Source organism: Ambystoma mexicanum, chromosome 8 (assembly GCF_040938575.1).
Source record: "Ambystoma mexicanum isolate Mex_15411 chromosome 8, UKY_AmexF1_1, whole genome shotgun sequence".
NCBI classification, from domain to species: domain Eukaryota; kingdom Metazoa; phylum Chordata; class Amphibia; order Caudata; family Ambystomatidae; genus Ambystoma; species Ambystoma mexicanum.
In genome coordinates this window covers 834,819,104-834,845,866 of record NC_090929.1, presented here as the reverse complement: position 1 = coordinate 834,845,866, position 26,763 = coordinate 834,819,104, and the positions used below count along the sequence as shown (strand labels likewise).

The 26,763-nt window shown below is 45.6% G+C and overlaps 1 protein-coding gene across 2 annotated transcripts in view; it reads left to right on the top strand.

Moving 5' to 3' along the window:
• The window catches only part of AIFM2 (AIF family member 2), a 488,087-nt gene that overhangs the window by 280,374 nt on the left and 180,950 nt on the right, over positions 1 to 26,763 (top strand). For both annotated transcript variants that reach the window (XM_069610711.1, XM_069610712.1), the window contains one exon: positions 7,330 to 7,438. In XM_069610711.1, coding sequence (XP_069466812.1) covers positions 7,330 to 7,438 — 109 coding nt within the window. The remainder of the gene's footprint in view (positions 1 to 7,329; positions 7,439 to 26,763) is intronic.

The window sequence follows — 26,763 nt, the reverse complement described above, 5'->3', positions numbered from 1 at the left end:
ATGATTACGGTGAGTAATGTATCCCATATAATATTAATTACACGGCCCGCGGTACCGGGCGTGTAGTTATGGTTAATTTGCTAAACTCGTAGGAAGAGCACTTTTTCGGGCATCTTATAATTTAGCTCCCCATGGACAAATGCTTTGCAAAAAAAGTATATGGGCGGCTTCTCCAACTTTGGCGAGGTTTAGTGGGGGGGGTCAAAGTTATAGGGAGCGGTCCCAAAAAATGTTTGCCCACAGCTACAGACTGAACAGCTTGACAGAATTTCGACAAATTTGCGGCAGGAGCGGGGAGCGTGATTTTGTGTGTTTGGTGGAAATCCTACCACTATGTTTTTTTGGAAAGTACTGGAATGCACGTCCCAAAAAATTAGTGATATATGGGTTCGCGGACCCATTTCCCTGTATGCTTCGCGGAACCGCAGTGTCATTGGCCTGCGGTACGCCGTGATGCCGGCAAACATTGGACGCTGCCGGTGGTTGGCTGGAGGGAAGTGTGCTCTGCATGAAAGTTTTTGGGAAACTCTACCATGGTGTATCGGAGGACAGTGCAGCGGGAAGGGTGTGGAAAATGGACAGTACGGAAGGGGGGGTAGTGAAAAGTGGGTAATGTGAAATGTGTGTATGTGGAAGAAGATGGAGTGCCTGTAGTGTTTGCGCGTGCTGTCTGAACTGGCGGGTACCTACACAGGCGAGTACTTTGTGTGGTGATTGGAGGCAGGTGCCGCAACGGCCCCATACATTGTGCCGTCACTTGTTTGCAGACACCTATCTCGGTGGAGAGTGGTGGCAGGTAAATTTTAGAAGGGGAACATTTTGTAAATGACATAGGTTGAGAGGTAGCGCAGGTGGGTGTGCTATGCAGATGGAATTCAGTAGTGGCCCACATGGTGCTATGCATGGGTTAAGGAACTTGCATTGGGTTGGTGGAAGGATTACAATATTGGATGCATGGAGTTAGGACGTAGACAGTAGGGCATGGAGTGAAGAGCATAGGTTTTTACCATACCGACCGCACTAACACAAGTGTGGGTGTACATCCGGTGCAGGGTGGTGCTTGCATTGTGCGGTGTATGCAAATTGATTGCAGTAGGCTACTGTTGTGAACCAAATGTGGGTACTTTGGCAGTGGTACTATAGTTTGGGAATGGAAGTGGGGACGGCTATAGTATGTGAATGAAAGTGAACAGGGGTGCAGGATAGAGTGTTTTCTTTCTACATTAGGGTAAGTGATGCTATTTGCTGCTGTATAGGTTCATGGCAGTGAGCAGGTTGGGTAGTAGTGCTGGCGGTAGTGCTGTGTATGTGGATAGTTGGCCACATGATCAAATGGATGGTGCAATTATCTAGTAGCGATCATGTTGAAGGTGCACACTGTTGGGTGCATGGTTGTAGGCCATGCACTGAAGAGGGAAGGACTGTAGAACACACACGGCACTAATGCATTTAGAAATGTGCAGCAGTTAGACTGGTGGATGGATGGTGCCATTATGTAGAAGTGAGACTTTTGAAGGCCTAGACTGTTGGGTACATGGCCGAAGGCCATGCACTCAAGAGGCTAGAACTTTACGACAGATACAGTACTAATGCATTTTGCAATGTGAAGTATGTAGCGGTTGGTGACCTGTAAAAAATAAAGGGTGTGCAGCACATTTGAAACGCAATAAAGCAGAGCAAGTGAGCTGCCATGGCTGCATGTTTGGTTTTGTTGCTGAGGATCCTGTTACAAAATGGAAAAGTATTTGATGTGTAGTTGGAGATGGTGATGTGAAAAGTGATGCAGTGTGGGAAGTGGGTGTTGGGTTTGCAAACTGTTATTATGGCAGAGGATATGGTACAAGTGTTCTTTAATTGTGATTGGTAACTATGCTGTGTGATGCTTTATGGCACTAGGGCCAATGTTGTGCAACAGTGGTGGGTAGGTTGGCAGTGATACCATACTTTGTGAATGGGTCTGGGTAGGGTTGGTGGAGGCTGTGGTATGTGTGTGTAATTTGCTTATAGCAAACTCTTGTAGTGAATGGGTGCATTGTAGAGGTTCTGTATGTGATTGCTGGATGCTTGTGCAGGTCAACTGTTTGGGGCCACCTCTTTCTGTGGTAAGTGGTGGCGGGTACAGTGTAGAAGGGGAATGATTTGCACATGACATAGATTGGCTGGGAGTACGGGTGGTTGTGTTATGCGGGTGGAACGCAATACTTGGGCACATGGTGGCATGCATGGGTTAAGGAAGCTGCGTTGGGTTTGTGGAAGAATTATAATATTGGCTGCATGGACAAAGGCCGTAGGGCATGCAGTGAAGAGCATAGGCCTTTACCATATCTAGTGCAGTAAAGCAAGTGTGGGTGTATATCTGGTGCATTATGTTGCTTGCATGGTGCGGTGTGTGCAAATTAATTGCAGTATGCTGGTTTTGCAAACTGAATGTGGCTACGTTGGCAGTGGCACTATGGTTTAGGAATAGAAATGGGGACGCCCATAGTATGTGAATGAAAGTTCACAGGGGTGTAGGATAGAGTGTTTTCTTTCTACATTATGGTAAGTGGTGCAAATTGTACCTGTATAGGTTCATGGCGGTGCGCAGGTTGGTAGTGCTGGTGATACTGCTGTGTATGTGGATAGGCGAAGTTGATGAAATGGATGATGGTATTACGTAGCAGTGACAGTCTTGAAGGTGTTGACTGTTGGGTGCCTGGCTGAAGGGCATAGGCAATGCACTGAAGAGGCTAGGACTTTAGGACACACACGGTAGTAAGGCATTTTAGAGTCTGCAGCAGGCAGAGGGTTGTGACCTGTAAAGAATGGGTGTGCAGCACATTTCACACGCAATAGAGCAGGACAACTCAGCTGCCATGACTGCTTGTGTGGTTTGGCTGTTGAGGACACTTGTTACAACATGGTAAACCTTTTGATGTGTACTTGGAGATGGTGCTGTGAAAAGTGATGCAGTGTGTGCACTGGGTGCTGGGTTTGCATACTGTCACTATGGAGTTGCGGTGCCTGTGTTGAAGGGGTAGCCTATTGGACGTATGGCCGAAGGTGATAATGATGATAATGATAGGTTATTTATAACGCGCTTAATACCCAGAGGCTTCTAAGCGCAGACCTGGGATTCAAACCTGTGTTGCTCCATGTCTTTCTTCTAAGGAGAGAATGTTGCCGCTGAGCTATCCTCCTGGGACAAGGTGGTAGGCTGTAGGCCATGGATTGAAGAGCGTTGGACTTTGGGAAATCCATGCCACTAATGCAATGTTGACTGTATCTGTTAGACGGTGATGACCTGTAAAGAATGGTTGTGCAGTACGTTGCAGATGACATAGAGCAGTAGAAATAAGCTGGCAGGTGTGTGTTTGGTTCCACAGGTGAGGCGGATGGTAGAATATGGTAAAGTTTTCAATGTGTGATTGGAGATGGTGCAATGAAAAGTCAGTGTGCCCACTTGGTGCAGTGTGTGCATACTGGCATATGGCACAGGGTATGGTTGAAGTGCAGCTTATTTGGGCTGTTTACTATGATGTGTGCAGAATTGGTGAGGTAGGGCCAATGTTGTGACAATGCTGCGGTTAGGTTGCTAGTGAAACACTACTTTGTGAATGGTACTGGGTAGGGGTGATGGATGCTATGGTATGTTTGTGGATCGCGTTAATTGCCACCTGTTTTAGTCAATGGGTGCTTTATGGATTGAGGGAGTTGGGTTGAAGTGCTGCTATGTATGTTACGCTTGTGTACTATGTTGGCTCCCTACATGGTCGTATGCATGCATTCATAGTGTTGTTGTGGGTGTGTGCAAGGGTGGAGTGTTGTGTGCATGGGGAAAGAGGCTTCAATACTGATTTTCAGTAGGAGTGCAGGCTTTTTGGGCCACAGTTGGAATGGGGTTTCGGCTGCATGGATCTTCTTTGCAAATATGTGGCCTCTGTTGGTACTGTGGATGTGGTGGTCGTGCATTTTGGAGGACTACATTTGGGGCAAATGTCTTTATTTTTGCTTGTTTATTTAAACAGGTTGATGACAGCTGTGATGCAGATATTTCCTACTGCAAATGTGGTTTTTTCATTGATAACACCAAGACGAAAATGGGAGCATGCCAATGTCAGTTGTCCACAGCTAGAGGTTAAGAGAAGTTGGATAAATAGAAGCATGTGCAACGTTATGTCCATTGTTGGGATGTTCTGCACAGACTATGACAGCATTAATAATCGGCAAGCGTTCCAGTGGTTCCAGGGAAAAGGCTTTTTTTTTTTTACTTCCATTGGCAATGCTGCTGTTTGCCACTGTGCAGGAAGCTTTGCAGAGAATCCTGTAGAAATATTAGATATCGGGTCGTCTTCAGTGGATAAAATGTCAGCAGGAGAAGCAACCAGAAACTGAGCAAAAGAAAGAAAAAGAAGACATATTTTTTTATGAATGCATGTATATAATGAAAATACGACAAAAAGGAAAAAACAATATAAGTGTTTTTACACACCATCCTAAAGACACAACCCCGCCCATTTATTTCACCCCCCACCACCCTTAACACCTTCTCAACCCCCCCCCCCCCCCCACCTCTAGTGTCTAGCACAGTAATGCTGCGCAATGCGCGGTACCGTGAGGATTCGACGTGGCACATCCGGTTGTTTTTAGGATGGCAGCTACAGCTTTGGCACTGAGGAGGCAAAGCAATTGGCCAATCTGCTTACTGGTTGTGGTGTGTACACAAACCGTGTGAGAGAAGGTTTGGTTGTACAAATAAATGTAGGATGCTATGGTGAAAGTGTGCAAGGTAAGGGGCATGCATCATGTTTGTATGCATGGACTGCACTCACTTGCGTAACGTAGCTACTATATATTCCCTGCTGCTTTTGTGGGATCACTTTTCTGACATTTGTAGTACATGCATTACAATGGGAAGACCATATTGTGAAGTGTATAACCTACGTGGCAGCAATGATGTTATTATGCATGCAGCGTGTGCATCATATCATATGATGTACTATGGTACTTTCTGCTGTTTGTATTGCGCCTACATACAAGTATGTGAAAGAGTGCCGACGAAAGGGATGCAGATAAGGGCGTGGTGGGAAGAGTATAGTGGAAAGGGAAGAAGGACTGTTTATGAATTGTTCGTGTGCGGCTCTAACGGTACTTTGCGAGGCGCACATGCTATATTCTGTGCTTTTGAACATGCTGGCTAATGGAAATGCGATTGTTGGAATTCTCCAATGAGGGGGTTAGAGTGTGCGTCACAGGAAAAGGTGGCCATATTTTCTTTCATTCCTGTGTGTAGTGAGGCGGGTAGACATGGCAAAATGCAAACTTTTATAGTGTGTGATCGCTTTGTGCTCGATCTGCTCCAGTATGCAGTGAAAAGAGGCCTTAATGGCAATTTCAATTTGGACGAAGTGGAGACTTTGTGGTGCGGTGTCCCTGTCCGTAGTTTCCACCTTTTGGTTGAAGAATGTCGACGAGTGCCCACTTTATGTACTGTGGATGTAGTGATAGTGCATTATGGAGCGTTGCTTTTGGGTTCAATAGCTTGTGAAAGTGTGTACCGTCAACAGAAAAAGATGATGAAAGAAGTGAAGCGCTTTTTTTGCCACTGCGATGGAGCCAATAGAGTATTCGTCCAGTATATAACTATTCCAATGAATGTTGTCGGCAGCCAGAGGAGGGAAAGCGTCTTATCAACAGCAGTATGTGCAAATGTTTGCGTGCTGCTGGGATGTACTCTTGTAAGACTGAGAATATTGGTAATCGATATGTGCACTTTCTCAATCGAAGTGGCATTTCATTGTCGCAGAGTGGCAATGACATTTGGTTTTCGGATCTACAGGTTGCACTGAAGATGCTATTGTAAAAGATGTGAGGCACAGAGCAACAAATGAAAACCATTATGAAAGCCTGCAAAAGGAGTTGTTACTGTGTAAGTTATTTAAAAAAAAAAAAAGATTTTTTTAAAAGCCACCAGTACAAAGGACATACTCTACCTTGGTTGACATTTATTCCCCTACTCCCGCGCGTGCACACTTGCAAATAAATTGCAGACATTGCCACAGTTGCAGGGTCGTAAGTGTAACATATGCCGATTTTGCAAATGTACATATTCTGTTTGGGATTGTGGAGGACACGGGATTGCACAATAAGCTTTCTGGGTGTACAATGCACGCCCAGAATGTGCTATACCATATATTTGTTAACCTTACTGCAGAGGATGAGATTATGGCTGTGTGTTGTACGAGCGACAGTGTATGCTTTGTGGGTGAATGGCACATGCATTACTTGACAGTCAATCAAAAAGTGTGTCTGATGGGAGTTGTGTGCAGTGTATCATGTAGGTTTGTATGTGTATGGAGCACCTACACTGAAGTGATTGCTTTTGGTTTCTTTGTGTGAGACTTTGGCGACGGCCGATCTATACAACATTATTGTTGATTGTGTAGGGAGAAAGGCACACATCACTTAGTGTACATATCTCACTAAACTAAAAAAGGGTGTGCTCGATTTGTGATGTCATCAGTGATGTCATCAATGACATTTGTGATGTCATCTTTGATGTCATGGGTGTTAGTCCTTGCAGTGGTACCGCAAGTTATGGTTATGTAGCGTACCATAACTTGCTAATTTCTGGGGGTTTTAGGTTTTACCTGTAACTATAATGTCCCTGTAGCAACGTTTTTCCATTGAATTTTATAGGTATTATAGTGGTGCAACTTAACCATAACGTCCCTTTAACGTTTTTTGTGGGTGTGTGTGTATATATATATATATATATATATATATATATATATATATATATATATATATATATATATATATAGAGAGATTTAGAAGTCTATGCACACAAGCTTAAAGAAGACACATTTACAAATGTTGGATCGTATTTCTAAAGAAAATATACCAATATACCAGCACAGTGTCCATACATCTAACAATATGCCCATCCCTGTGTATTACATAACCTGTAATTTAGCAATCCTAATGTGAATATATTATAATCTCACTGTGTATGTTTACAGAATGATAGGACCTCATTCTGGAAGGCATTTCTCATTTGACTATCACACAGTTCCTTCCATCCTCCATACATCTAGACCAATATCCTGCAGCTCAGGACTCTTCTATGTAGGACTGTGAGTTGGGGCGTTAGAATGCCATGTCAAAAAAACCTGTCAAGGTCAATCCAAGGTTACGCATGGCATGTTGTCTTCCAATTGTTTCAGTGGCTTAAATTGTAATAACACAGGCGTACTTGCTCTGATGATTTCACAGGTGAAGTTTATTTAGCTCTGGTTAAGAACTGATCACCCAGTCAATTCTGATGACATCTACATTTGTGTTCCTCAGGTCACTCTTATTCATTCCAAAGTTGCTTTAGCTGATGTGGAACTGGAGCCTGGGGTCCGTCAAGCTGTGAAGGAAGTGCTGCTAAACAAGGGCGTAAAGTTAGTATTGGGTATGTTCATCTATTAATAACATATTTTGATTATTTGTAATTATTGCATTGATGTTTTCATATTTTATTTATAACAGGACTAATGCTTCAAGCAGAAATACATTAGAAAGGTTAGAACAGACGTCATAGCAGCACCATAAATGGGTGCTTCACATGAGAGCAGTTGTAATAGTTGTGGACCAGCAGGTGACAGGGAGTCGCAGTTAAACATATAACAGGGATAGTATAGTTAGTCATTAGGATCATGCACGTTGTGTGCATTATTCACCTGACAGAAACAGTCATACACTGGGCGAGGGGGTGAAGACGGTGGGGGGGGAGCTGTGCAACAGGTTAGTGCAGGGGTCCCATCAATAGATAGATGATCTGTTGGTTGATGCCTGATTTCCAAGGTAGAATTTGCATGGTTTTCTTGATGACCAGGGGTATTGTGTTGCAGTGATAAGTGGTGCAGAGTGAATATGAGCAGAGGGGTCTGGCAGTATCTGATGGGCAGCGGAAAAAAGCTAGTTAGAATTGGTAGGCCCATGGTACATTTGAAGACTGATGGGAGAAACTTGAGCCGGAATCTGAGATGCATAGAGAGCTAGCTGGCATGTAGATGGGAGGAAGAGAAGTTGTAAAAAGTTCAAGATGAAAATTGATCATTTCATTTAGGGAGCAAAGGATAAGAGATAGGCGTCCAAGAGAAAGCTAGCACACTTATGAGCTTCCAGAGTACAAGAGCAGAGTTAAAGGTTTTAGTGGAATGGAGGGTGAGGTGATGATGAATTTTCCAAATATCCATTAGGTTTTGGTTAGCAGATATGGCCATGAAGGCTATAAAGTTGTAAAGCTTAACACAATAGAGGACACATAGTTTGGGAGCCTTTGGGGAAGGTATTTGGAGGTAAGGTAGAGCGTATAAAGGGGAGGGGAGGAGGTGTGGAGCATTAGAGACAAGGAGTGGAATTAAATTAGCCTTGGAAGAATTGAGCATAAGACATTGAGGTCTGCTACAGTAGAAGACGTCAGAGAGACAGTATGTGACTAGTGCAGGGAAGAGATGGGAAGAAGACGATCTGCATGTCATTGATGAAAGGGTGGTGAGAGCAGACAAAGGTGGACATAGGCTTACCAAGAGATGAGGCATAGAGGTTAAAGAGCAATTGGTTTAAAATAGAGCCTTTTGGAACTGCCACGGGGAGAGGGGCAAGATTAGAGGGGCTCATGTGCCATAACATGAAGGGGGACCTGCGACAAGTAGGAGGCAGTTCAGGACAGGGCCAAGTCCTTGATGCCAATGTTGGAGAACATATTCAGGATGTAGGGGTGGTCGACGGTGTCAGAGGTTGCAGAGGGATCGAGGAGCATGCGAATAGAGGAGAGTCTCAAGTGGTGTGCATTAGTGAAAAAGTTGGTGGCATGGTTCAATGCTGTTTCTGTGATGTTCGTTAGTTAGAAAGTTAGAGATGTGGGTCAAGGACCTCTAGGCAATTGGTGATATGGTTCAACATCACATATTTCAGAACTTGAGAGTAGTGTGGAAGAAGGGAAGCAGCAAAGTAAATGGCAGCGTTATTGGGGCCAACAAGATGTGCAAGACGGTAGATAGTTTGTAGCAGGTGTTGACGATCCCAGTGACATGAGAGCAGATAAAGAAGGTGAAAAGATGGGTACAAGTAATGTGTGCTAGGGTCTTGATGGTCTGTGTTGAAAACTGACCTATAGATGGTTTCCATTTCAGTGGGGGTGGGTTCAGTGATCGAGCCAAGAGAGTATTAGTTAAGGATGAGAGGTGGTGAGAAAGAGGGTGTGTAATCGTAGTGTTTTGTCAATGCAGCATACTGGGGTTTCGGGAAAGAATAATTAGAGGGACATGAGAGAGAATGATGGGGGCATTTGGATAGGGAACAGGAAAGCAAGGATTCTGAGAAAGATTGTTTCTGAATACAACAGGGTGTGTAATAGATTCAGCAAAGTTGGAGGGGATGGTGGTTTCGCAAATGGGATGTTTATCGGGTGGAAGGGAGGTCGATTTACTATAGCCCATAAAAGCCTCAGGGACCTCGTCATCCTCATTACTTTCTCTGGTATAATACTGCGTCTCACCTGGGGCCTTTCCCAGAGTACAATCCCGGGATCCTCTACCCAGGTGATCCTCCCCCACTGGTCCACCCCCAGGAACTGGATTCAACAGCGATGGCCTTGTCCTGGCCACTTGAATAAGGGATTCCTGGGGTCTTACTCGGTGAATACCCTCAAGTTTCTCACACCTCCAACCAGAACCTACATAGAGCTGGGCATTTCTATAAGATATAGGAGTATGATCCCTTTTCTACCCACTGTCTCCGGCAGATGTTTAATATGCATGGATATTGTTTGTACAGAAGCATAGGTGAACGGTACCACTTGTATATAGTGTGACAAACCCAGAGGTTATATCCCCTGTGACCCACAAATAAACATCGGTCCCATTCCAAAAACTCACAAGACACCTCTGTTAAGCTGTTTAAATAAAAAAACACCAGTACTAAACATTGTAAATGCTGCGAGGAGGAGGCCCTACAGAGAGGTGCTGAGAAAGGATCAACAATGCTCTAGTTGTTGGCCAATTGCAGGAGACACTATTGCCATAAAAAGAGGAGTAGTGCACAAAGAGAGTTGTTGTGGTAGCAGTAATAGCAGCAGGAGTTTTGGCGACAGAGGTAGAAGCAATTGCAGAAGTTGGACGAGACGTGGAAGTAATCCGAAGGAATTAAGTAGTAGTGATGGTGGCGCTACTCGGACCAGATGAAACCGTGGTGGCAAAAAAACAGAATTAAAGAACAGACACGGAAAGCGTAAAGGTGGAGTGCAGAACAAAAGAGGAAGACGAAAGAAAAACTGCTTTACAAGGGAGACTGACAGAGGTGGACTGCTGCAGGAGTCTGAGAGCTGGCAGAAACCAGCACTTTCATCAGTGGTGCCATTTCTGTCTTCTCAGGACACACGTGCGGCATGGGTTGAGCGAGGCTGCAGAAGCTGATTCGCTGCTCCAATTCGTAACTTGCAAGTCCCATGTAGAATCAAAGGTGTTCGCTGCAAGGCTTTGCGACACCGAGTTCCTGACCTCACAACAAGGGAAATGCACAGTGCTGTCGCACCGCTCCAAAGGAGAAGAGTAGAGGAGATCGAAGCGATCCTGAAAAGGAAACGTGCAACCCTAACAGAGCAGTGGTCCTGAACGTTTCTTTGCAGCAAACAATGCAACAAACAATAAAAGCCTGTTAGTTCCCTGGAAAATACAAGATTTGTGGGACTCTGTCGGGATCATTTGCCGAGAGCTAAAATAGCAATCAGCCCATGGGCAATCTGCAGTCCATTGGCTACTTAGCTGCTAGATCTCGAGCTGAATGAAAGTGTGTCAGTCAGCTAAGAAGGACCTTAACACATCTTTTCCCTCATTCTTCTTTGAGAAGAGAGGAGGATGGTTGTGATCCCTGTGCTCATAAGAACAAACGTTTGCTGAGGAATCCAGAAGGATGAGTAGGCAGGCGCTCCTCTTGGCCAGTATTTGGAGGGAGTCTGTGACCACCTGAATGCTGACAATTTCCCTGATGCAGCAGCACCATAAGACTTATTGATAGGTCAGCAGCATGTGTTGTTGATCTTTTAGGGCTTAGATTTGGGGAACTGCATCCCCTGAATTATTTTACCAAGACAGGATAGTTTATGATGGGATTGTTCACTTGAGTCTAGAAGTGTTTTTATCAGAGGGTTTAGGAATTGTCCAAATTTTAGAGAGAATGGAAAGGAGCAGGGAAAATAAAGATCATGTTAAGGATGAGAGTACTCACACCGATCGTCAAGTTTGTTAACATTTGTCTTTCCTCTTTTTCCACCCAATTCTCCCTGAAGGTCACCACTGTTAAAAAATGAATCCTGGAATGTTTTGTCATAAAATAATTTTGGACTCTCAAACTAATCATGTTAGTGCTGTTAGATTTCTGCTAGCTTTTTGGTTTACAGACTTCTTTCCTGGCATGGAGATTTCTATTTGTTGAGAATGTTCTTTATATAAGTACGAACATTGGCTCATACAGACGTGACCTGCCAATCTAACGCCCTCCCCTCACTTATACAACTCCACCCCGCAATTCTGAGCTAAGACCAGAAAGTGAGGTATTCAAAAATCTAAATGTATTGAAAAGAATTAAATACATTTTAGTCAACTGGTTCTCCAACTTTACCCTAGACCCCACTACAATATGGTATGTATAGAACTCGACAAATTTAAATTCTACATGCTGTGATGAATCTGATGTCATCAACACTCATTTCCTGCAGGTAGCTTCTTCCCATGTGGCCAGGGGATGGCAGCCACTACCTGATCCTGACCCTGGGGGTGGCTATAAGAGGGAGGACCACATGGGGGATGACTTCACGTCATTAGGGTAAGTCACAAATCCTCCATTCCCTTCAAGGGATGTTCCCGCTCTTCCTAATGACCTACTATAACCCACTCCCTCATACCCTTGCCAGATCTACTTCAAATATTTCCCAACATCACACAGGGAGTGGTATGTCAACAACTGAGATGAGGAAGATGCAGGGAGCAGTAATGATCACTCCCAGTGAGATCCGATATCAGCTTCCTCAATGTTAGTCTAGAAATACCATGACAACTGAGATGAGAGAGAGGAACGGAGCAATGAAGATAACTAAGCCCCGGTAAGCCAATGCATCGGTCTAGTCTGTGGAAGTTGCTCAATCCTGGCGGGAAGTTTTAAATCCCCCCGCAGCTGACAGACGAGGAGAGGGAGAAGTGCAGAAGCTGGGTGATGCCACGAGGTGGGCAGACTCTGATCAAAACGTTAAAGAGACCGCAAGCCAGGGAAAGCAATGCAGAGGCGAGTCCCGACGGTGTGAGGAGAAACCGAGTGCCAGATGGTCTGTCGCCTGGGAGTAAGAGGCAGCGGGAGCCATGCACAGTGGAACTGGATTCAGCGAAGGCACAGCCGCTAACGGGATGCATGCTGAGCCAGCAAACTGAACGGATAAGAAGCGGAGTGGTGCAAGGGACATTTAAAGCACCTGGTAAGCCCAGGGAAGACTAACCGGTTACTGGGTTGCCTAAAAAATATATGCCCCTCCATGATGATAATAGGTAAAGATGCAAAGTGAAGCCTGTAAAGGGTTTAAAGTGGTTGTGAACCATATCACAAAGGGTCGCTGGACCCATGTTTAAGAAGAGAAAGTAAAGTAAATACAACAGCAAATATTGAAACAAACTTTGTTAAACAAGAGCTGATAAGCCAACATTGGGTAATTATCACTGTGTGGGCCAAAGGAAAGATAGCTGCATACAAGTCCTGGCAGGAGAGTATACCAGGCAAAGTCAAGTGTTTAAGAAAGACTCTGGACTTCATTATGAGTCAGCCGGTCCGGAAACAACAGTGGCGGTAAATCCGCTGCCAACGTTGTTTCCGGACCGGCTGATTCTGAGTTCTGCAGGTGGGAGGTGCCATTCCCGCCAGGTCTGACCTGTCGAGAGTAACGCCACCCACCTACAGGCGGAAATGGAAACACCAGTTCCGTCATAGAAGGAACCCGCGTTTCCATTGTCCCCATCCCCATGGAGTCCTATGGGATTCCATGGGAATGGGGATTTATGGAATTCCGCCTCCGGAATTACCGGGTCACTGGGGTTGTAATGCCCCGGTGATTCCTGCAATCACAGAGGCGGAATGGGATTTCGGGTCCGGCGGCAGACTGCTGGTTTTTCCAGCACAGCTACCACCAGACTTGTAATGAGGCCCTGTATGCCAAGTGTTTGAAAGACTGCATCAGAGTCCTGTTGGCAGAGTATACCAGGCAGAGATACATGTTTGAAGGGAAGTGAAAGAGAATCTTAAGGAAGACCCATGCCCTTGAGATTGTGAGTTGTTGTTAAGGTGAAAGAGTATACCAGGTGGCCTGCAAGTCTGGGACCCGCACCAGTAATTACAATCCAGTGGAAAGAGAAACCCAGGGAGAACATATGCCCTTGGGATTGTGAACTGGCTTGAATATAAAGAGGGGCCTGGGGAAGAGAGCCATTCCCTGGAATTGTGAACACACCAACAAGAGGAAGTTACAAGGAACTTCGTTATTCTTTGTTTGAACTTTTGCATATTGGTAAAAAGGAGTCTGAGGAAGGGAGCCATTCCCTGGAACTGTGAACATTGTCTTTTTGGAACTTTTTGGTTGGATCTATGCTGTTGTGTTGGATTTAAACATTTGAGCACTTTGAGAAACAGACAATGGGCCTCATCACGAGTTGGGCGGTATCCCCGGCGGTATCACCGCCGGGGCTATTAGCGTTACTGGCAAATCCCCCAGTGCTATTAGCAGCAGATCACGGGTTTGGCAGAATGGTAAATCCACATTCCCCATTGGGCCCAATGGGTAATTTTCAGCGTTAATACCACTGGCGGGATTAGCACGCGGTAATAGCACCGAAAATCAGCACAATCATGGCAGATTTGCCCTCCGCTCAGAGCTGGAGGTAAATCCTGCCAAACCCGTGATTTGGCGGACCCTTAAATGCGGCAGTAATAGTGGTACCGCCGCATTTAAGGGTTACCGCCAAACTCATAATGACCCCCAATGTCCTTTACACCAGAGTACGTTTTAGAGTGTGAGGGCCAGAATAGGATTTCGAGCACAGGATATATTTTGCTTTGGACATCTTGACAAAGGACAGAATCCTTAATTGTTGGTTGAGGTAGGAAAATACCTCCTAGATTAGGAATAGTGAGGCATTTTCCAACCCTTTTTGATTTAAATACAAGTTTATGACCAAAAACCATAAGTCCTCTGTGTCCGTGTCTCATTCCTGGCTCCTCACACTGCCTGTATGAATCTCACTATGGTAAACCCACAAACGCATCCACTTTCAATCGTTGCAATCTCCATATAAATATGCTATATTCTAACAGACATTATAACTACTGACATTTCTGCTTAGCATTGACCTCTTTTGTGAACATCACTAAGGTCTCACTAAAATGGTATACACAATGCAAAAATAGTTAAACATTTGATTTTCTCCAGCATCAAGACGAGTATGGCACTGGAGAAAATTACACCAATAAACAAAATATAGATCAGTACCAATTCCAGGGTGTGAGATGGTGAATATATTAACCATGTAGATTCCATTTGAAATATAGGCAAGGATCGGCTAACATAGGGTTGTGTGTTAAGCCACAGTTTTAAAAGGGTCATACATGTAAGCCTTTCAGTCTCCTTATATTTCTGGGCTGGAGATGCACAATTCTCCAGTAACAAATATTTAGTTGACAATTCTCTTCCCTCTCTACAACACATGACACTTCGTAGGGATAGACAGACAGAAGAATGCAGTCGATTTGCACTTCGCACAGTTCTTAATGTATAGAATTGATTCTTTCAGCATATATTTTGTGATGCATATATCCAGACTATAAAATGGTCGCTGCTGATGGCATTAACTGCATGATATCATCCCAGGTGATAGTACTTGCATGGCACTATGAATGACCGTGATAACACACCAGTTTATACCACTGCCTATATTCTCAACTAATATTTGACTTTACCAACGCAGTCCCACTTTAAAGCGTCAGCCAAAATGTTTTCCGTTTTGAATTTCGTTTCTGCAAAGTGGAATGGACCTAGAAGAACAATCTCTCACTTTGCATTCAATATATAAATGAGGAAACTCTGAGCATGCATTTACCAACACAGGTGTTCCATTTTTCAGTTTCCAATATGTGATAATTGCCCAATTGCACACCCTGTCGACGTTCCTTTTCGAATTTCGAAACTGTAATAATCCGCTGCTTCCACTAGATGTCCGCCTATGCACAGCATGTGATCTAAGCAGATTCCACAAGCCTCAGAAATTATATAAATATGTATATATAATTTATATATATTCCACTTTGCAGAAACGAAATTCAAAACGGAAAACATTTTGGCTGACGCTTTAAAGTGGGACTGCCTTGGTAAAGTTAAATATTAGTTGAGAATATAGGCAGTGGTATAAACTGGTGTGTTATCAGGGTCAGTCATAGTGCCATGCAAGTACTATCACCTGGGATGATGATATGCAGTTAATGCCATCAGCGGCGAGCATTTTATAGTCTGGACATTTGCACCACAACATGTATGCTGAAAGAATCAATTCTATACATTAAGAACTGTGCGAAGTGCAAATCGACTGCATTCTTCTGTCTGTCCATCCTTATGAAGAGGCAGAAATTATATAAATATATATATATATATATATATAATTTATATATATATATTTATATAATTTCTGAGGCTTGTGGAATCTGCTTAGATCACATGCTGTGCATAGGCCGACAGCTAGTGGAAGCAGCGGATTATTACAGTTGTTTTCGAAATTCGAAAAGGGACGTCGACGGGGTGTGCCAGTAATACTATCCCTAGTGTGACGTCTACTGTACCAATGGTCCTTCACGCGTCTAGGTCCCTCAGATTTTTTTTCTGCCATCGTAGATGGGTGCTATTTCGCCGAGTTCTCCTTTCAGCTCATCGCCATTGATTATTACCAATTACAGATAGCTTTTCTTACTATCCTTTATATTCACTGATATCGAGACCATCCGACAGCGGTGAAGAAACAACCGTTGAAGACTCCCGTTGATGGCTCCTTTCGGCTTGGTAGACTGCTTCGGGCTACGGCCCACACAGTAGGGAGAGGGGGGGGACATTTAAGAATGTATATACCCCTTTTCATACACTACTCGCCTAGCTGCCGTGTCATTCCGTTATGTATAGGGCTACTTTTAAATTGTGCCCTAAGTGCAACAAAAATTCCCTGTGGGTCGTTAAACACCTTGTGTGTAACCTTTGTCTCCCTCGGGACCATGTCGAAGGTACCTGTCGAGCTTGTAAGCTATTCAAACCAAAGACATTGAAGGATCGCTTAACTAAACGCTGGGCCCACCACGCCATGCAGGTCGAGGCCACCATGGATGTGGAGGGGACTTTCAGCGACGGCAGCAACGCTGCGGTATGCAAAGGCGACAGGGATACTTCGCTTTCCCAAGCGCAGGCCCCCGACCCCATCAGACAGGCCCCGGACCCCATCAGACAGGCCTGCGGCCTTGTTACAGGGACCACACCCCGCGGCAAAAGCGCTCTCACCACCGCCCACTAAGCACACTATACACGGCTGAGACCCGACGTGTGTGTCGGACAAGGGTCATCGCACGACGTCTAGGGAAAGGTCTGTGGATTCACTGTCCTCTGAGATCACCACATGGCAGATCCCGACTATCGAAAGACAGAACAGAAGTCGTGAGCTAAACCATTCCCGAGAGACGATGGTCAGTTTTTCGTTGAAATTGGTAAAAACCCTATACAGGCGGGACTAGACCATTTGGTAAAAAGGCACGTCTTTGGGGGCCTAGCTAAAGGTAGTTAAAGGTAGGGAGTCTAAGAAGAAGGCTTCTAAGACCCCTCATAGGGATAGGTCCCAGGAGGATAGGCGCCGCCAGGAGGATAGGCCCCCTCACAAGAGTAAGGACCTACAGGCACAAGAATCTTTATCTTCAGCCCAAAAACAGAAGGCTCAGCCTTCATCTCAAGTCCCATCCACTCCACAAGTTCAGATTCCTAGCTCTGCCCAATGGTCATGTGAGGATATTGATAGGGTAATGAGGAGAATGACCACCATGGCAAACATTTATGAAAAGGAACCTTCATATTTTACAAGTTTCCAGTACACCTCTGTCACAACAGTGGCTTCTGGTTCTCAGATCCCGGAACCCCATTCTTATAAGGTCTCGCCATAATACCATGATGCAAGACCCTCCAGTCATTGACCTATATGACCCAGACACTGACAATGAGGACCTCCTATTTAGATCAAGAGACAGCAGATCCTTACTATGGGGTTGATGAGGTTGATCCAGATATGTATGCCATGGATTCTCCCCTCAATCAGGATCCTCCTGTAACGGACTCACCCATTGATAACCAGCCGCTACTAAACGACGTGCTTGTCATAGCGGCTGCACATTTCCAAATAACAATGCAGGAAATTCAGCAAGACAAAGATTTTGTTGATGATATTTTGGGGGAAAAGACGGCTCTCACTCAGTTTTTCCCCCTCCTGCGGTCTGTCCAGCGAAGAATGCATGGACAAGATTGCCACCTCACAACTACCGGCCTACGTAGAGGCAAATGAAATCTTGCATCCGCAGCAGTCAGGCCTCCGTGCTTCCCATAGCACAGAGACTGCCATTTACAGACTAAAATGATAGGGATTATGGGCAGAGGAAAGGCAGGTCTCTTGGTCCTTCTCGACCTTAGCGCAGCTTTTGACTTGCTCGACCATCAGCTATTGCCACAGGCATTGGAGAAAGTTGCGAATTATTCTGAGGAGGCAATTGGTTGGCTGACATCATTCCTCGCGGATAAAATATCGAGAGTACACTGGGGTGACACATTTTCACATGAATTCAACATCTTCTGTGGTGTCCCCCAGGGTGCTAGTATCTCCCCGCTTCTTTTCAATCAGTATATACGCTTCCTGTGTGAGATACTAGAGAACATCCAGTCCTTTTTCACCAACTATGCTGATGATACTCAGATGGTGGTTGAACTTACCTGGGATTACATCAAGGACAGCACACTAGTGAACGACCTTTATAACAACATAGAAACGTGGATGGATCAAAATTGGATGTGCCTAAATGGCACCGAGCTCATGATTTTCAGCTCTAATCAGGCTAGAGTGAAATGAACAGCAGACTACGAGTCTTTTAAGATCAAAGACACACCTATTAAAGTAGTCTGCAAGGTCAAAACCCTGGGTATGACACTAGAAGTCTCCGTGAATTCTGACGCTCAAGCTACATATGTGAGTAAAAAACTGCTCATATTACTTTAGACTGTTGAGAGTAATTAAACCTTTACTCAATGAAGCAAACTGAACCGCTGTCGCCGGAGCAAGTATCCTTTCCCGCCTGGACTATGGAAATGTTCTTTTGCTTGGTGCTAGTAAGCAATGTAACAGTTAGAATAATTAAGCAAAAAGCAAGATCAGACCACATCACCGACTCTAGGCGAGACCTCCACTGGCTGAAGATTGAAGACTGCATCCTATTCAAGTCCTTGACACTGACGCACAAATGCCTGTATGGCAAAGCCCCAGTCTATCTGAAATCCAAAATTGTCAACTACATACCTGCCCGAGCGCTGAGATCAGAAGCTCAAGGACTTGTTGTAGTCAACGCTTAGAAGAAAGCACATGGTCTGGGAAGAGCCTTTCCCAGCCCCGCAGCAGCTAGCTGGAACAAACTCCCACTGAACTTAAGAACAGAATCCAACCATCTAATTTTCAGAAAAAAGTTGAAATCGTTCCTTTTCAACTAAAGACAGTTTAGTCCATTAGTCACAAAACAGCCCCATTTGCCTTGGCTTGCCAATGGTCCTGTCCTCTCTGTCCCATTTTATGTTCTTGTTTCTTGTGTTAGTGTGGTGCGCCGATGCCTGCGGGCTTTGTCGCCCTACAAATAAATAAATAAATACCAGAAACAGAGCTGGTACACCCCTAGCCTTCTCTGAGGCACTTCCGGACAAGGAGAGTAAGAGGCTGTATACGATGGGGAGGAAGATGGCCTCTTCCGCTGCCTTTCAAGCCAGAATAGCTAATAACTCCACACTTTTAGCTAGTTATAACTGTCATAAATGGGATGAGGTCTCAGCTTTGCTATCATCAGCCCCTGACCAAAAACAATTGGCCCTGGTGGCTTCAGAAGGCAGGGCAGTTTCAAGTTGCCTGTTAAAAAGTAATCTTGATGCTGCAGACAATGCCGGCAGAATCATAGCAGAGGAAACTATTATTAAGCGTCACGCTTGGTTACGCCAATCCGGCTTCAAGCATGAGACGCAAGCCACTCTGCTGAATATACCCATTGAGCCCAACGTACTCTTCGGTAAGGTCATTGAGGACGCCTTGAAGACTGCAAAAGAAGAGTATGTGTCATGCACTCACCCGTGGGGCGGAACCATACGCTTTTAGAACAGCAGCCAAACCCTTTTATAATAAATGGAGACTGTTCTCCAAACTTCCGGCCAAACGATAATTGATTCTGTGTTGATCACAGGACCAGTCACGTGTCGGTGACACATATTTAGGTCCTTTCCTCAGAACGCTCAGTGCTTCTGATTGAAGTTTACTTTGCGGGCAGTTTGGTTGCACTCAAACTGCTGCCCTTCTGTTTCAGCCATTCCGGACGCCTCGTTTCACTCTTGGATCTTCCTGAGGCTTTCCATCCGACAGCTTTCATCTACTAAGTACGCTGTTCCATGTTACGGCTTCCCTGCCGGCCACGTAGCTTGCAGGTTACTTCATAAGCGTTTTCACGTCTGCGACATTCTTTCGCGAGACGGCTTCAGCTTCACTGACTCCCACGTTGACCTCCCAGCTGCAGGTCGTTCTATACGGCGGCTCCCATAGCCAGGGGCAGTTAATATTCGGCTTCCCAGGGACAGTTTCTAATGCGGCTCTCCAGGGGCTGTGTCTTTGCTGCTACGGACAAACACTGAAGACAAGGTACAAGACTAATGCCATGTAAAGTATTTGAATCCCCTATACTTCTGGAAGGATGAAAGTGCTATTAGTTGCTGTTTGTTTTCCAATTCAATTTTTTGATGTAACACTTCATCCCAGGCGGGGTGAGTTTTCCTTGATGGTGAATTCCTCATCAGAGAATATTTAGTTTTGGACTTGCTTAAGACTTTCAGGGTGAATAACGTACTGCATTTCAGTGAAAACCTTAAAAGCTCATCATATTGGAGAATTCAGGATTATGTTTTGTGCATTGAACTAAAGACGCTATCCAGAGTGCACCAACCCAACACTAGTACGGCCCTCATTCTGTTCGGGTTTAGCTTCTTACTAACCTTCCCTGCCGTTGTTTTCCTTTGTGGTTGGATTCATCTGGAACTTCACGGTTCTTCACATCACCAAGTCATCTAATCATTCAAGGTTAGTGCAAAACATAGTGGAGATTAAATGTAACCAAATGGGAAGTCCTGGTATTTACAATTTGTTTTCTTGTAACAGATTGCAGGCTGTGCATAGTTATTCATCCTTTCAATTGATTCTTCACTCTGGCTGTATATTACTTCAGGCAGTGAGTAGAATCAAGGGAAAGGATTCTTCCTTGAGGATTCTTCATTGAAGGATAGAAGGAAGACCCGGATCCTTTGTGTATCCTTTAAGTATTCTACTTGTATCCTTTTTTGGTAAAAATTATCACAGACATTGAGGCTGGCATGTCAGTATGATACACTAAAGTCATTGGGCCAGCTGACCAACAAACAGTGGAGAAACTTTGCTGAAAAATTTGGGGGGACATGACATCTGAAGAAAAGGTGCCCCAGCCAAGTGAATGGGGACAAAATGGTGTGCCATGAAAGTTGGGGGGACAAACACCCCTGTCTCCCCGCCCCCCCCTAAAATTACGCCCATGCCAACAAACCCACTGGCCAAAGGGGTAACAGTAATTTTCGTCGCTCACATGGACAGAATTCCCAGAGGGGTTCCAGCTATAGACAAAATCAGGGAACATCCTGTGGGAATAATCAAGACCAGGCCTCTCAGAATTACCAGAGAGGTCCACGCAGATGAGGCTCCTCCTCCATAGTTGGTACCCCACCTCCAAAACGGTGAATGCATGCTTTAGGTGCCCTCCCATGCCTCTCCAGTAGGTGGGCGCATTTCCAACTTCACCCAGGCATGGGAGGGAATCACCTCAGACAGATGGGTATGTTTAGAGCTCCTCGAGCCACCCCGGAGCCATCCCCCATGGTAGAAGACCCACTCCAAAGAAGACCAACGCATCCTCCTTAAGGAAATCGCCACCTGCTACAAAAGGACACCATAGAAATCGTCCCGGCCAACCAGGTAAACAACGGTATTTATTCAACTTACTTCCTTGTGTAAAAGAAAGATCTAACAATGCGCCCAGTATTAGATTTACGATCCTGCAAACAAATATGTCAAGCCACAAAAGTTCTGCATGACTACGCTAAAAGAGGTAATCCCTCTTCTAAAAAAAGGGGGATTACATGGCAACACTGGATATGAAAGATGCCTATTTTCATATTTCAATATTCCCAGCACACAGAAGATTCTTGCGTTTCAAGATCGCAAACCAGCACTGCAAATTCAAAGTGCTTTCCTTTGGAATAGCATCTGCCCCAAGGGTATTCACAAAGGTACTGGCGGTGGGGGCAGCACACCTGCGCAGGGAGGCAATCCCAGTGTACCCTTATCTGGACGACTCGTTGATTACAGGGGAGTCTCCCCTAATTTGCAGGCAAAACATTCAAAGAACTATCAACCTTCTCTTTCAATTGGGCTTCTCCGTCAACGAGAAAAACTCAAGCCTAGTGTCGAGCACAACCAAACAGTTCCTAGGAGCTGTTATAAACACAGAAGAGGGGTTGGTCTTTCCGTCAGAGGAAAGAGTCCAAAACATGTTACTGCAAATACTGCATTATCAAGCCGGCCGCCAGATAAGTGTATGCAAAGCTATGCGTTTGCTAGGCATGATGGCATCTCTCATGTACCTGGTAACTCGCGCGCACCTGGCATGCGACCCATGCAGGAGTGGTTGGCGAAACAGTGCTCTCAGGTAAGTGGTCAGTGGAACATCTAGTGGTCGTTTTACTCACACTAGTACAAAATCTTCACTGGTGGACAAGAGAAAATCTGTTGAAAGGGAAACCCTTCTGCGATCCAGAAGTACAAGCGATTGTCACGACAGACGCCTCACTCACCGGGTGGGGGGCTCATTACCTTCATCACAGAGCTCAGGGTCTGTGGTCTCGTGCAACGGCACGAAACCACATCAATCTGCTGGAACTACTGGCGGTATTCAAGGCCCTTCAGGCATTCCAGTTCCCCCTAGCGAACCAATTGGTGCAAGTCCTGACAGACAGCACTACGGCAATGTTTTACATCAACAAACAGTAGGGCATACGTTCTCCAATCTGTCCAGGCTTGCGCAACAAATTTGGAAATGGGCACTCAAACGGAAAATATTCCTATCGTCACAGCACGTTCCAGGGGAACTCGAGACTCTGGCAGATTCACTGAGCAGAGATCCCCTACCAGCGGAGCATGAATGGTGACTACATGTAGGGGTAGTAGAGCACCTCTTCTCTCAGTGGGGTTCCCTGACAATAGACTTGTTTGCTACAAGTGAAAACAGTCAATTTATTATTTTATTTCATTTATTTTTTACATTTGTATAGCGCGCAAAGCAGCCCTTAGGCATAGTGGCGCTGTTACTTGTGGGGAGTTTAGTTACAGGGATGGCAAACGGGATCATCATATATGGCATTGGGCATTAGTAAATTCACACTTAACATAGTTGCAGTACATGGAAATCAAAGCAAAAGGTACATTTATGCATAGATGTCGTGGTTAGGGGTGCACCATGAGGTTATCATGAATTGAGTAGGAGGAGTGTAGGATTCATTACGTGAATAATGAGGTCTTCATGGCTTTTCGGAATGCTAGGAGTAATTATTCTGCACAAAGAGTTGGCGGAAGTACGTTCCAGAGAAGGGGCGCTAGGTAGGGGAAGCTGACGCCCCCTGCTCTCGTTCTTTTTACCAGGGGCACTGTTAGCATATTTGAATACAGTGTTCTAGTTGGCCTGGTTGAGGTAGATGGTTGAATCCTTTGTGATAAATAGGCAGATGCTGAGTAGTGTATGCGTTTATGGGTGATAGCGAGCGCTTTGAACATCACCCGTTCTTTTATTGGGAGCCAAAGCGCTTGCTTTCTGGCAGTGGATATGTGCTCTCTTTTGGAGATGCCTTGGGCTGCGCGAAGGTCCCTATTCTGGATAACTTGCAATTTTTCCTGGTTCTTGGTGGATGTTCCTAGGAAGAGTATATTGCAATAGTCCAGCCTTGAGCCAGTGATGGCCCTGGCTATGTTAGTGCAGATTTCTTTGGACAAGAACGGCCTTACTGCATTTAGCAGTTTGGCATGGTATGCTGCTGCAGAGGCTATAGCATTCACTTGTCTGGTCATGGATAGGTTGGAGTCAAGAAAGACGCCAAGGGTTTTCACAGCATCAGCTACTGGGATATTAATGGAGTCAATAGTGAACTGGCTGAACTGAGTGTCAAGGTTTTTGAGTGCGGCAGGGGATCCTACTAGGAGGAGTTCTGTTTTGTCTGAATTGAGGCACAGTCCGTTAGCTGCCATCCAGGCTTGGATGGTGTTGTAGATATTATTAAGGGGTGTGGCATCGGTGTCATAGTTACCTGTGAGAGTGATGAGGATTTGGGTATCGTCCGCGTAGTTGGTGTAGGAGATACCCAGAGCGTCAAGGATGAGGAAAAGGAGGCGGGTAAAGATGTTGTAGAGAGTTGGAGAGAGGTAGGAGCCTTGAGGCACTCCACATAGCATGATGGAGGGAGAGGCGGCGGCTATGTCCGAGAACACTTGCATGGTCCTTCCCTGAAGGAAGGAGGTGATCCAGGCTGTAGCACCTGTGGAGAATTTGGCAGTGGTAGTGAAGTGGTGGCATAGTACGCTGTGGTCAACCAAGTCAAAGGCTGCCGAAAGGTCTAGGACGAGAAGTAGGGCTGGTTTCGCCATGTCTCTGGCGTCATCCATCTGTTTTTTTAGGTCTAGAAGGGCAGTTTCAGTTCCGTGCTTAGGGCGGAAGCCGGATTGTCGCAATCATAAGAGATTGTTCTCCTCAATGAATTGTTGTACCTGGAGGTAGGCTGCTTTGTCCAGTATTTTGAGTAGGAAAGGGACCGTAGAGATGGGCCTGTAGTTGTAAGGGGATGTAGGGTCTAGGGTGTTTTTTTTTAACAAGGGGCGTACCCAAGCTTCCTTGAGGCAGGAGGGGACTATCCCTGTGGCAAAGGAGGCGTTGACGAAGGCTGCCCAGACTTCGCATCCAGGTTCCCCCAGCCAGGCTCCAAGAGGAACACCCTATGGATGAACTGTTCAGGGAAATTTTCTTACGCTTTTCCCCCAACACCTCTCATGAAGAAGGTGGTGAACAAGATCCACAAGGAACATATGACGCTCATCCTAGTTGCTCCTATGTGGGCAAGACAACCATGGCATCCACATCTGCGCAAGCTGGTGGTGTGCGATCACATCAAGCTCCCGTGCCTGACTGATCTGCTCACTCAGCACGAGGGATTAACTGTGTGCCCTCAACCTCACTCAATGAACTTGGCAGCAAGTGGAGAAGATTTGTAATTTGGTGCCAGTCTAAACAAATTAACCCCATAGAATGTTTTCCATCCCACATTCTAAATGATTTGCTCCACTTGCTAGACTCTGGTTTAGGATTCAACTCTTTAAAAGTCCACCTGGCGGCATTGTCCGCATACACCACCTCCCACAATCAGGTCTCATGGTGAAAGGTGCCGTCATCAACGCTTTTTTATGGAGGGAGTAAAGAGACTCCACCCTCCCATTTCAAACCCCCTGCCAGGATGGGATCTCAATGTTGTACTCACTAAGCTCGCTAAGCTCATGAGACTCGCTAAGCTCGCTAAGCTCTTGAGACTCCCTTCGAGCCAATGCATAAGTCAACTCTTAAACACCTGACTTACAAGACTGCCTTCTTAATGGCAATTACTTCCATAAGAAGAGTTAGTGAAATACAAGTATTGTCAGTGCAGGATCCTTTCTTTATCATACATCAGCTGGTTTTACATACTAACCCTAGGTTCTTCCCTAAATTAATCTCTAAATTTCACGTAAACCAGTCTATTGAGCTACAGGCTTTCTTTCAGAACTCCACCAGCTCAGCTGAGGTAAAGCTCCACACACTAGATGTGAGGAGGGCGGTCCTTAACTATGTAAACAAGACCAGACTGCTAAGAAAAACAGACCAACTGTTTGTCTACATAGCATCAGGCAGAGAAGAGCCCACATTTCCAAGAATGCTATCTCCAGATGGATCGTCAGATGTATACAATTGTGCTATTCATAATCAAACAAAACACTGCCTTTCACGCCTAGAGCTCACTCCTCAAGGAGCACAGGAGCCACTCTGGCTTTCATTGCAAATGTCCCTCTAGACAGCATTTGCAAAGCAGCTGTCATGGCCACAGACCCCAGAACACCAAAACCACACCATCTAGTGATGGGGGTAATGGGTCACTTGACTCACTTATCTCCCTCTGGGACCCATAAACACAGGGCCCTGGCTGGACTCAGTCCCGGCATCTTTGGCGCCAGGCTCCGATGTGAGCAGGAACACTTTATTTCAGTACAGGAGTGCTTTTACTTTATTTCAGTGCAGAAGTGCTTTTATTTTACAAGAACTTTCCAGGAGCTGAAAGCCTTTATTCCAGAGAACATCCTCATGTGCTGACTCATCGGGTGTGGCTCCCTAGGCCTGGTCTTCATGTGCTGACTCATCGGGTGTGGCAGGCAGGCTGAACCTGGTGGGCGTGGCTGTGCACTCATGTGCATCGTGACGCTCACCGCCTCTTGGACCAGTTTACTTACCTTTAAAACCAGGCGTTCTCCTGCATACTCACCTTCGGGAAACCAATGCTTCATCGCTTCATCTGCAGACTCCTCTCCTGACATCCAGTGATCTTGATCCAGACGCTGCAGCACCGCACTCCGCATCCACCAACTCGGACCCTTTGAAGAAGAAGAAAGACAAGGTTAGAACATCCGTCCTAGAGCCGTGCCACATTTGAACCCTGCGTGCCCCCTAGTTAACATCTTACCAGCTACTCTACCGTTGCAGCTTCGTTCCTCATCCTCCGGCTGCCGCCTCGAGCTCCGCAGCTTCTGCCGGGCTGGAAACGTCACCTGCAAAGGAAGAAAGAAAAAGAGCAAAAATCAAAAGTGGAACAGACAGCAATACAAGACAACAAACTTTACAATGCAACAAAAACAGACGAGGAAAGACGAAGGCAAACGGGAACACTTACCTGAATTATAGTAGCTTAGTCGCAGCAGGACTAGACTACCACGTGCAAGGGACCAGTGAAGGAATGCGGTCCAGATCATACAACTGCCCCTGCCAGAAGCAGCAGGACAGAGTGCTCGCCAAAACTAATCAACAGGTGAGCTTTCCAGGGACAGCACATCCCACGGTTACCAGGGTTTGGGAGAAGGGATCTGGAAGGGGATTAGGCGCACAAGCTGGCATACTCACGCCCCCTATTCTCCACGCAGGAGCAGTCCCGAGCAGCATCACCAGTCACCACATAAGCGCAGAGGGCGTAGTCAGACCCGAGTGACCTCACCCCCGGGAGGGCTGCAACCGTGTCCCAACACCTCC